Genomic DNA, 12,472 nt, shown 5'->3' with positions numbered 1-12,472 from the left:
GAAGTTATAGACGTTGCTTTCAAGTTCGTTTTCTGCGCATCCTGGAGACTTCTCTCTCTGACAGTTCGTCTACGGAGGCGGCAAAGCAACCACAACGTCCCAAACGAAATAATCAGGAATAGACTGCTAGTTCTAGACAGCTCCCGCTGATTGTCGCTATTTACGCAGTCTAGAGTAAAAAAGTGTGTAATTTTAGCACATTTGATCCTCCTCCAAGTACAGGCATATCCCTCTTCAGTTCACGGCTTGGGCAGCTCGCGCTGATCAAATCAAAAGAAAATTGCGTGGACACTTTTGCAACTAAAGTGTTGAGAGGCGAAAGCCGGGGGCACTATGCCGTGATGACTTCCGGTGGATGTGACGTCACACCATTCCCGTGGCTGTATCGATACCCAAATTGTACATCTTTCGGGGATCTTAAGTGTTAATAGCGCTTAATTACACATTTTTCCATCTAATTTGACACAAATCCGACGTTTTTCCGACCATTCTGTGACAATTGTCACTATGCCGTGACCACTCCCGGTGGATGTGACGTCACACCATTCCCGTGGCTATATCGAAGTCTGCGCTATTTTGACGCAATTTCGACATTTACGCCGATAATTAATTAACTAATTAACCTACAGTCATCAAACTTGGCTTCTGGGTCCATTTTTTCCTGCTCTATCTGAAGAAGCCATTCATTATCCTCTATATTTTTAGTTCCCGAGTTAAACGTGTGTGACACGCTTTGTAACGGACGACAGTATGAGCCATTAAAGGCTTTCGCCTTAAAACTCGCGCGCAGTATAAAAAACCAAACTAAACACTTTCAAGCACGCACACTTACCGGGAGGCATGGTGAGCTTGAAGACCTGGCTCTCTGGGCCAGACTGCAGGGAGTCGATGATGATCTGGATCTGGAAGAAGTACGTGGTGTCCGGACGCAGCGAGGACAGGTAGTACTCGATGTTGGCCGTGTCGAACAGCCGCTTGGGCCGGGCGAACTTTTGAGTGCTCCAGGTCTCGCGCGGCGTCGCGGGGTCCGTAGTGAAGTGCAACTCGGCGTGTCCCACGAGACCGATCAGGATGTTGGCCAGGGTGAAGCGGACGCGGATCGTGGTGGAGTTGACGGCTACGACGCTCACGTTCTGCAGCTCTTTGCCTGGTTGTTGAAGAAGCGAGAAATCGTTGGTTTAAAAAGATTGCGCCGACAACTGCGTACGTGTAGTTCGATGAGATCATTTAGAGAATCTATTAGGAGACATTTATCAAACAGAGATAACGTGTTCGGAACGAAGTCAATGAAGGGTGGCCCTTCATGGAAGCTGGCCGCGTGTAAGGCATAAGAGCTAGGCTCGGTGGCAATTCTGGTCAAAAGCGACCTCGGAGCCTTAGAGCTTCGGAAAACCGAATGATAGGCAGTGGTTAAGCTTTAATCTTTCTGCTCACTTCTTGTTAACTTTTTAAAAGGTTCAGCGTGCCCACGAGGGCAACACTGGCTAACAACTTCTTGATCCGATGTGCCTAGTGTAATTCTGTGTCCGTACTGTTAAGACTTCTCTTTCTCTTTTAAGGATTTTATTTTTTCTTTTTGTTACCTTTGTAATACACAGCATCTCATTTCCCGAGCATCTTTTTACAAAGTTCATTACGGAAATCGTGCGACTGATTATGCAGGTTTGTACACGACGGCTGTATCCCGCTTTCCTTGTTACCATTTTTGTTCTCTGTGCTTACGATATTATATATGTTCTGTACGTGGTAGGCTTCTATATATACTTGCGTTCTCTGGCATAACTTTCCATGTGTTTTGTTGTCTGCACTCATACAGAGAACCCCAATATAGGCACTGAGTAGGGGACACACCTTTGTATAGTTTGCGCCACGATTTCGCATTTGAATAAAGACCAATTATAATCCCGATTGCAACATTTAGCTGCCAATGTCGGGATGAATCTTGATCCCAATCGTTGTAACTACTGGAATTCAGGGAATCATCAAGAGGGCGCCAGCTCACCGTCTTTTGTGATGCTCCACTAAGAGTCCACTAAGACGTAATAGGCTTATCGGGTTCTCTTCTACTGTTATCATATCGGGTTATCGGCCTGCTCTGCAGCGAAGAAGTAACAGCAATAGCCGTAACGTACAGTCTTTGTCAAAAGTAACCAGGCTGCACGTTTTTCTTCTCAGTCGTATATTAAAGCTATTATGCCAGCCCTCAAGCTCTAAATCTCTGTATGATAAGATGAACCCCTGTTCTCACTTTCAAAGAACTTATTGTTATTTAGGGAAGCCGCGAGGGCTCTGTTACACGAATGAAAAGCAAACCATGCAGCCTGGTTACTTTTGACAAAGACTGTACGTGCCACCCCACCCCTTCCCCCTTCGGCGTCCTTCCTCAGGCCCCTTCGATAGGTACTCATGGGCCATTAGGTTATCGGGAGAGACATCCGCTACGGCATTCGACTGCGATGGCAACGGTGCCACCATGCACCCTAGGGAAAACCCCCTGTGCCATTCACACTAATGAAAAACTCAATAACTGACAGCTAGAAGCTTAAAGAAAATTACAGGATGGCCCGCGCGCCACATGCCGAACATTCTTCAGATTGCTTATAGATGTGGCACATTGCAGGCGGCAATTCCATATACTATGCAATGAAATGTGCACTCGAGTGCGAAGCATAAGTCTAGCCGCATATCTTTTTGTCATCGGTACCTAGTCCTTCGTCGCAGGCGCCATCTCTTTCGCGACGTCATGTTCATTTACGTGGACATTGAAAATACTTGGTGAATGAATCCTCTGTTGATGTAGTGTTCTTTACAGCTTAGAGGGCGCCGCACACCAGATCAAGCACACGAAAGACGCGATGGACCATAAGCGCCGAAATATCTGTTGACCTAAGAAACCAATGCTATAAAGAGCATTCCATGAGACCTTTTAAATACGCTGATTTTTTATGGCAGGATGGATGCGGCAATCATTTTAAAGCGTTTGCGAACGGAACGTGAACGTGCGGGGGTATGGGCCCTACGACGTATCGCGCCTTAATCCTCGCTGAAGGCAAGGCAAAGGCTGAAGCGCGCCTCACATCCGCGCCTCCATGAGTACATCTACCTCAAGGGCCAGAGGCTCTCAAACTTGTTCCACGGAACCCTGGAATTTTTTTTTAGTGTTTGTTAGCTTCCCGGAGCAGCTAAATCTTTGCATGCACGAAACTACCCTTTCCTTTGCCCACATTTTCTTGACACTTTTCGTACTTTAAATGATTACATCAGACGACTTCACTTGAGAGCCAATCATTATTGCTTGAATTAAGAAATTTCCTGAACGGCTATGTGGCTGCGTGCTTGTTCATGCAATAATATCAGGCAGGAAGAGAAAGAAGCCTGCACACGCTCAGCGCCTTTTGAAAGCAGTTTGTGGTTTCCTAGGACAACAGAGTGAAAGACCCTGATCTAGGACAATCCGGACGCAAGAATTCCCGCTATCGATCGTGACCCACACCCTGGCCACCTATACTTATGGCAGATTTCCCTGGCCAAAATTGTGTTTATCCAGTTGGTGAGTGCGAGGATGCTCGGTTACAGTACACTGAGAGACAGATACTGCTTATCGCCGAAGAAAGTCCCTCGTACAATAGAGAGTTATAGCATGGCGTGACGCGCTATCCGCTACCGTGATCCGCTTCTGCGGGGCAACACTACTACGCGCTGATTGGTCCCGACGCGGCAGGCGCGCACGCAGCTACGGGAACGTGGCGCCATCTAGCGCCCCCATTGCGCCTCGCGAAAGCGGTTCACGCTATGCTACACTCTAAACAGGAATACGCCTTTATGGGAGTAAAAAGAGTAAACTCTCCTCTAATGCACGCCCTTTCATAAAAGGGAGTGAAACTGAGGACAACTTTACACCCTTTTTACTCCTTTCTGTTTGCAGTGTATAACTGTCTAACAACACTGAAAGTCGGGCTACTATGTACGGATCCAATACGGTTCAAACAGCGCCAAGAAAACAGACACAGAGAGGAGATGCGGACGACACGCACAGGTATCACTTCAACAAATGATGTTCCAGAGGCTGCAACACTAGTGAAAACAGAGTTCAGGGAGCGACAGAGACAAACAGAATGAACAAGGCGCGCCGCCACGCAGCGCGCGCGCATTGCGCATGCGCAGATCCTTTACCTGGCTGCGTGGGACTACAGACAATGTAGGGGCAGACGCCGGGGTCGTTGGGCGTGACGACCACGGGCCGCGGGCACTGCGGGTTCGGCTTTTGGAAGCGCTCGGGGATGGGCGGGCACGTGGAGGTGCACTCGGCCTCGGCACCAGCGCCCACGGCGCGCGGCTTGCACGTGCAGTGGCGCCGCACAGAGCCCTTCACCACCTCCCACTCCTCGTGCAGCTTGTAGCGCTCCCCGTGGAACAGGCAGTGCACCGCTACACGCGCGCACGGCGGGAGTGGGGGGGAGGGCCCACGTTTAGAACATCCCGCGGGGTTTAGGCTGCCAAGGGTCGTACGCGTTGCAGATGGCTGAAGCCCTTAATTATGTATTCGTTTCGGTTTATTGGAGCATCATGAACTAAGGTTCATCATTAGCCAGATAGAGAGCCATGTCATTTTTTTCTAAATGATTTTTCGCGAGCGTATAGAAAGCCATTGGCGCTGAAGGACGTCAGCAGTTCAGCAGAGAGTATGTCTCAACACATGGAGGAAGGAAAACTCTCAACCTCACGAGTGTTGCGCGGCAGTAATGGGGGCGTGGCGGAGCGAAGGAAAAATGCATTGCTGCGCCATCTGCCGCCATAGAGCGTGGTATCAAGGCCCAAAGCACGCTTGGTGCTGCAGCGCCGCGGGTGAGCGTAGACACCACGCTCTTTGACGCCAGATGGCGCAGCAATGCAGTTTTCCTTCGCTCCGCCACGCATTGCAGATCCAGAAACTTTTGCTGCCGGCAGAATATAAAATACAGACTGCGGTTCATAACTGTGGAAGTAAAATGTGTTTTTGAGCAATGCTATTGTCCCAGCTTCCGAGGCCAATATGTGTGCGAATGGAGCACCTCTGGAGCTTTCAGTTTAATGACCTTTAGTTTCAAGTATCGAGCACCTGCTGACGTCTGCCAAGGTTTGAGAAAATAGTGACCTCAATCAGTTGCTGAAAGCCATAATCATGTTTGATCAAATGTTTGCAGTTGTGAGATCACTGAGGTCAACAGTGCCAAGAGGCCTTCACAGTTTATTTCACTTGCACAAGCAAATGAACACATGGCCGAATTATTTTTTTTTTAGAGAGCGAGAGCAGAAAGCCTTTCCTCACTCTCTTGTGTGCAGGTTTCAAAGAAATTACTTTGCGATTCTGAAAATTGTTCTTCAGCCATCTGCAACAGGTTTAGAGCAACATTTAGCCTTGTGAATGCTGCTTCCCGATCCGAATGCTTGAAATGTAAGCATGGTAGCTTTTCATTGAAATGCTGCCTCATCACGCACTGATTTTAAAAAGATTAAAATTTTATTGCGCTGCCACGAGGGGGCAGTACAATTGGGCAACTTCCGCCCATTGGTTTCCCAGAGGACAATTGTGCAACTGATGTCTGTTAAACATCAATTAGCCTTGCAAGAGAAATCTTGATTTTATTCTCTGAATGGAAAATTTCAAGACCAATAAGTGGAAACTAAATAGATAAATCTATTAATAAATTCCTGCCCTCTGGAGCAGAAGGGTCTTTCACATAAAGCGCTGAACTTTTTGTCTGAGAGGATCACCACCTCAATGACCATTGTCAAACTCAGCGGAAAGCAGCTTTCGCAAGCAAGTTTACAATCGCTTTTGATATCTCTAAAAACGCGTCACGTCGCGTCGGCATGCTTAATTTCAAAGCGTTTAGTTGTTAGCCGCGAGCCGTTAGAAGACCGGTTTAGTACCGAGATTTAAGACCGTGGGAAGTGACGAGTGGTCAGTGGTTCAGGGACGTGGTTAGACTAACTTGCTGCCAAACACCAAATAAATAAGAAGAAAAGCTTTAAGCTGTGTTCTCAAAGTGGGCTGTCCGCCACATTGTACAAAATGTGACGCAGTAATCCCGCCGCCACGCACTGATCCGAAGCATATATCGGGCACCCTAACGAAAACACCGGAATGAACGTGAACCACATCTATAATTGAAAATTTACTGCACAGGACTTTAGCACCGTCAGTTATTCCCGCGAAAACGGAAGAGGTGCTATATGCTAGCACATCCGGTTTTAATCCGCCTCTTGCGCAGCACATTGCATTTGCGTTTCGTCAGATGGCGAGACTGTATGGCACTGTGAAAACGGAGTCATCAGTGGCAGTAGACACGGGACCAGGACTTTTTTCATAGCGTGTAACGCTTGTTTGAGTCAGATTAAATCGGAATAAAACACGCGAAAAACTAATCACCCTCGCCCGGCACAGAAAAGGTGGGAGTGGTCTGCAACCCGCCACCGACTTGCAATTGACGTTACGTTACCCTGTGCTAGAAGAACTGACCGGAAAAAAAATTGCAGATGCGTGACGTGATTGGGAGGGGGGTCACGCAATCCGGTTCGGACACACGCACTCAAGCTGAGAGCTCCTTGTGTGCATTTCTCGCCTACTGACACGTCTGGCAGTTTACTGATGTCGCCGTGGGCCTGGATTAACGAACACGTCGGGATGTTTAACATGCACTTGATGAAACGTCCGCGGGCAGAGCGCCTGACTATGCGGACGAGGTGTTAGTCGTGTAAGTTTCATTTCGTCCATCAAGGAGGAGAGTATTTTCGCCAACACAGCATCAAAACGTTTTCGCAGGCTAACGCAAATGTAGCGCTTAGATTGCGGAGCACACGTTCATGCGATCATGTACAATTGAAGATGTTTTGTTCGCAGAAGGACACATGGCGAAGAGCGCCATCCTTACACAAGGTGCCTGTCGACGAAAACGAAACGGACGGTTCAGAGTAAAAAACATTCGTCTCTCGTCCTGGGGCACTTGGGAATGGCATGCACGCTGAGAAGACGCAGTACCGCCAGCGCGCCGCGACGTGCAAGACACGTGCTCGAGACTCACCGGGCTTCTCGGGTTCTCGACACATCCAGTGGGTGCAGCACTCGTCTCCAGGCAGGTGTCCCCTGTATGCTTGCGCGGGATGGCAGGGAAGGGTGGGCGGAGGAGAACTGTTCAGTGGCGGACAGCGGTTCTCGCACGACACGTTGCCGTTGACGCAGACGCAGCGCTTGCCGCAGTCCAGCATCTCCTGCGGGATCTGCTGGAAGTTGCGGAACTTGACGCCGTTGAACAGGCACGAGCCGTCTGGGAGGAAAAGAAATCCCGGTAAAACTCGCATAAGTGCACCTTTTTCTCTTTAGCCGATTCTAAGCAACTAGAGTATTCATGTTACGAACTCAAACATGAGTGAACGATAGGGTTTTCTGATGTAGTTGAGGAAGCTAACTGAACTCCTACTTTTTACATTACACGTTGACACCGCAAATCACAGGAACAAACGCAGAAGCAAACAGCAACGGCAAGAAAAGCTAACCGACAAAACCGAGCCAATGAAACTCGGAACAACTTAATGAAGGAAGGTGAAAGTTGGCATGTGATTCTCTTGATTAACAGCTGTACTAACAAACAGCTTTACGTTCGTGTTAAATCTTTTCCTGCATAACCAGCGCCAGTTTTAGATATGCAATCTTTAAGGGGGAAATTACGCCCAACAGCAAAGATGTGTGCGCCCCCAGTGTACAAACGAATTTTCTAGGACAAGGTATTCAAGGCCAAAGAGCTTCAATATCGTCGGTGAACTCGCGGCATTTCTTGAGGTTTTATATGCGAAAGGCAAGAGCTTTGATAAGTTTCGAGTTAAGTATAAGTGTCAAATAAATCGTTGTCGATGCGTGGAGCTCAGTCGCGGTATTTTAGATGGTTCAGGCAAAGCTAAAATTCGTCCTCTTCACTGCGTTCCCCTGTCCTGGGCGCCACTCGCGGCCAGTGCTTTTAGAGAGCCAGTTTGATGACTTTCCGATGAAACTCAAACCAGCGCAGAAACTTTAGAAAAGCACTGGCTATTCTGGCACTTTGCGTAAGGGCAGGCTCAAGCCTCAGCCTCCTCAACATAAGCTAACAATTAAACCTATATGAACGACACGAGCACGTATTTATCTAGAAGTAGCATATACTGACTCAGAACGGCAGGTGCACCACGATGTCCATAATACAAAAGTCTCACCCTCCAAATCGAAGTCAACAAACACAAAGACAGACAAAACCTTCACATTCGCTAATCTTGAGTGAGATGCTTTCACTCGCGGATGCAGCGTGGGGGCGCACCTTTCTTGCACTTGGAGGGCGGGCAGCAGTTGGGCGGCGACGGCTGGAAGGTGGGGTCGATGTCCCACTCGAGGCACTCACTGAAGTGCTGGTTGAAGTGGTGCGGGCACTCGATGATGGCGCAGTTGACGCGCAGGTTGGCGCCGCAGTGGCACACCTCCAGGCAGCCGTTGTAGAACTCCTCGTTGACGCTGTACAGGCGGCCGTTGTACTTGCACATGGCGGGACCCGGCTGCGGAGCGGACACCGCGGTGCTGGGCGGAGGGGCGGGCACGGACGCTGCATACCAGAACAGAGACAGGAGGAGCAGGTCAGTCTGGTCGACAGTACTTTCCTCTTTCGCGCGCTCGTATAAATGGAAGAGTAAAGAAATTCACAGCTGAAAGCTAATTGATGTTGATAGTCAGGTTCTTTCGTTTGTATTCTTTATTTGCTTGTTTGTTGAACATTTTTTTGTTTATCTGTGTTCCGTGGTGACAGTTTAGTAAAAGCAAAGTAGGTTTACTGCTTGCATAATTCAGCGAAATCCAGTCGTCCCACAGAGTTACGTGACTGCAGACTCCTGCCTGTTTGCCTTTGACCACCTAAATACTAATTTAATACTGCTCTTACTTACTTGCTTACATTATTACTGGTCGTATTCGTGTCCACTTCGTTCAGAATCATTTAAATGAGAGAAACTATTTGCAACAGGAAGCGTAGTTACGTGTAACGCGACGGCTACTTCAGGTCATCATCATCGTGAGCCTGACTACGCCCACTGCAGGGTGAAGGCCTCTGCCATGTCTCTCCAATTATTAACCCTGCCCTTTGCCAGCTGCGGCCACCTTATCCCCACAAGCTTCCTAATCTCTGTCACAAAGTGTGTGCATGCCTTTCCTTTCTTTTTTTTTGCGATCGAAGTGGCCACGGCGCCGGTGGTTCGCAGGCATTTCGCAATGCAGCGGCAACGATTTTGCACCCCTCGTGGGGGCCAGTTGACCGCTCGCGACACTGGAGGGTCAAGGCCGCTCCGCCCCCTCCCCAGGATTATCGCCGGGAAGCGAGTGATTACACGAGGTGGGAGGGGAAGTGGCCGGTTGAATGCCCTAACCGACCTTGGCAAATTAGCATCGCTCCTCGTGAGGACCGTGGCTTTCCCTCGCGTCCCTTCGCAATGTCTTTGTGTTTCTTTCCCCCCGTTCTCAACATCTGCAAATCGTTGGCGCACTGTGCCTGGAGGATTCGTTTGCTGTTTTTTGTTTGTTGGTTGGTTTGCCGCGGGAACGCGGCGGCGGAAAAACCGCGAGCACGGGACGGCAGTTGGCCTGGAGATTTCGGTGCGTGCGGACGTGTGTGAGGTCAGCCAGGGAAGTGGTCGGCAAGCAAGCTAAGGCGGGTGTCTGACGCGTAGAGCGCGGCGACGGCGGACCCGAAGACGCGTGGCCCAAGTTCGCCCGTATCCGCAACCCCCCATCAGCCCCGCGCGCTTCCGCAGCCCGACGCTCCCTGCGACCGGACCTTGCCACTACGCAGCTGAGGCACCGTTTCTCACGACCCGCTTTACTTTTCTTCTTTGTCCTGTCGCTCTTTCTCGTCGTAACCTTTTGTATAGTATTGCTTTGTTCTTGTAACGTGCTGTATAGTAATCGCCCTGATGTTTCCTTCTATGTGTTAATTGTAGTGTTTGTGCTCTCATTCTGTGTTATTCGCGTCGCGCTTATGTATTGACGCTACTTTGTTGGGCGTAGTGTTGTAACTGGTTGTTATCCGTTGCCCAAGTAAAGATTCTTGCTTGTTAAGAACTTGCCTACGCCTCATGCCTCCGGTCAACGGCTAATCGGGTGTGGCCCCTATCACCGGTCAGCAGTCGTACCTCATCTTCCGCACGCGGGGTGGAGAGGTTTGTCGCTCCTCCCCCTCCGAACTTACGGAGAGTGCAGTGGTGGGCAGGTTGGCCCGAGCAATTGTAATCTCAGCGCCAACCCAACATCAAGCCGCCCACAATATCGTGACAATCTCATCCGCCAAGCTAACTTTCTTCCGCACCCTGCTACGCTTGCCTTCAATTGGAATCCACTCCATTACCCTTAAGGACCAGCGGTTGCCTTGCCTTCGCATTACATGTCCTGCCCAAGCCCATTTCTTCCTCTTGATTTCGATCAGGTCATGCCTTCATGGTAATGGACTGATTGATCCTTTTCACGTCAAAGCAGTAGCATAGCTTCACGATGGCAGATATAGCCCGACATCGACAATAGGAAGGTTAGTGGCCAGCCCACAGTCTGTGCCCCAGAAACGGCCGGCGAGGGTCTGTCGCGAACACGTGCTTGAAGGAGCGTACCCTTACCGCCGCGGGGCCCGTTGCACATGACGTAAGGGCAGAGGCAGGGGTCGTCTGGAGTGACCACCACGGGCTGCGGGCAGTCCTTGTCGGCCGACTGCACGGTCACCGAGAGCGGCGGGCATCCCCCCACGCACTCGGCCAGCGCCGAGCCGTTCGCCAAGAGTGCGCACGTGCATACGCGCCGCAGGCAACCCTGTCCGGTCTCCCACTCGTCGCCCAGCCGGTGCGGCTTGCCGGCCTCGTCCAAGCATACATCGTTCTGCGGATCTGCAGGAGGGAAGCGGTCGGGACTTGAGAATTGCTCAGGAAATGTGGTAATGGAGGTCGGAACCAACTGTTGGGCAATGTGGGTTTACCATGTTCTTCACTCAGCAGCACCGAAAAGCCGGATGGCGGACAAAGTGAAGGGACAGAACACTGGCCCTTCACTTTGGCACATGTGGCTTTCGGAGCTTATGACAGAACGATTTATGTAGAAAGTGATTGTAGCCGCACAAGTTTTGGAAATGTCCGCAAAAAAAGGTATAAGAAACGAGTTCAATGCCAGAAAATACAGAAACGAATATAAAGGGTTTGTTTGCAATGCTGTTATCCTGACCATAGCTGCCCTCTAGAAAGTAGATCGTTGTTTTCTATATCTGCAACAGAAACTCTGCTTTTTATTTTTGTGCCATTTCGGTGGAAGCATCCAGGCTAGTTTGGTTATTTGTCAGAATAGAGCATCTGGTTGGCTATCTTACTGCGAAGTAGGGTCTTGTTATAAGAACGACAAAGGTTTGGTTTGGTTTATGGGGTTTAACGTCCCAAAGCGACTAAGGCTATGAGAGACGCCGTAGTGGAGGGCTCCGGAAATTTCGACCACCTGGGGTTCTTTAACGTGCACTGACATCGCACAGTACACGGGCCTCTAGAATTTCTCCTCCAAAGAAATTCCAGCCGCCGCGGCCGGGATCGAACCCGCGTCTTTTGGGTCAGCAGCCGAGCATCATAACCACTGAGCCACCGCGGCGGCGTAGAACGACAAAGAGAGAGCCGAGGACAAGCTTTGTCCGCAAACATGCGGCCAATAAGGCAGACTGAGTGCGAAAGTACTCGCATGCGGACACACCTATAGATACACAGATTAAAGAATGAGCATTCTGTACCACGTAATTCGAAAAGAGGTGGGAAAGAGCAAACTTGTAATGTTTGGCAATGTTTGTAACAGCTTGTAGCATTAACACTCTGGCATCATGCGAGGACCACCTTAAACTAGCTGTCACTTTCCTCAAGACTCTTCAGCCTGCACACGCAAAACCCTTCCCGCCTATGTGTGCAGAACGAATACTCAAGCAGTTCTAGCAAAGGCCGCTGCGTGGCTTACCACTGGGCTTCCGAGGCGTTGGCGGCTTGCCATCGCAGTACGGAATCATGCAGCAAGCGTCGTCCGGCGCGGGCGCCCACTGGCAGTCCTCGTAGCCCACTGTGTCCACGTACACCTCGCACCGGTCCTGGCACTCGATCAGGCCCTCGGCGTGGCACACGCACTTGTGGTCGCAGCCGTCGTAGAACACCTGGCCGGCCTCGTACGTCCGGTTGCGGTGCACGCATCCATTGAACGATGCTCGCACCGCTGACAGAGCGAAGAACGACAGGGAAAGTCGTTGAGCACTGCAGTCTTGACTTCGGAGTAACAGCGTTGAAATTCATACTTCGGAGCAATAGCGCAAACAGGACAAGGGACCAAGAACGAGTAGAGCGCTGTGTGTGTCTACTCGTTCTTGGTCCCTTGTCCTGTTTGCGCTATTGCTCCGAAGTAACAGGATCTAGAGCAAACTTT

At 50.1% G+C, this 12,472-nt stretch overlaps 1 protein-coding gene across 5 annotated transcripts in view; it reads right to left on the bottom strand.

The window, feature by feature from the left end:
* Positions 1-12,472, bottom strand: part of LOC149333011 (uncharacterized) — a 167,797-nt gene that overhangs the window by 18,487 nt on the left and 136,838 nt on the right. For 2 of the 5 annotated variants that reach the window (XM_089558536.1, XM_089558538.1), the window contains exons 14-19: positions 12,017-12,265; positions 10,651-10,920; positions 8,328-8,606; positions 7,065-7,307; positions 4,174-4,428; positions 833-1,147 (exon numbers count right to left, since the gene is read on the bottom strand). In XM_089558536.1, the coding sequence (XP_089414662.1) occupies positions 833-1,147; positions 4,174-4,428; positions 7,065-7,307; positions 8,328-8,606; positions 10,651-10,920; positions 12,017-12,265 (1,611 nt within the window). The remainder of the gene's footprint in view (positions 1-832; positions 1,148-4,173; positions 4,429-7,064; positions 7,308-8,327; positions 8,607-10,650; positions 10,921-12,016; positions 12,266-12,472) is intronic. The other 3 variants (XM_089558537.1, XM_089558539.1, XM_089558540.1) reach the window with 3 other exon arrangements.

The sequence above is a fragment of the Amblyomma mixtum genome, chromosome 8 (assembly GCF_055824585.1).
Source record: "Amblyomma mixtum isolate Tamu chromosome 8, ASM5582458v1, whole genome shotgun sequence".
Taxonomy (NCBI): domain Eukaryota; kingdom Metazoa; phylum Arthropoda; class Arachnida; order Ixodida; family Ixodidae; genus Amblyomma; species Amblyomma mixtum.
Note: the sequence above shows the minus strand (reverse complement) of the source record. Positions and strands in the feature narration are given on the sequence as shown.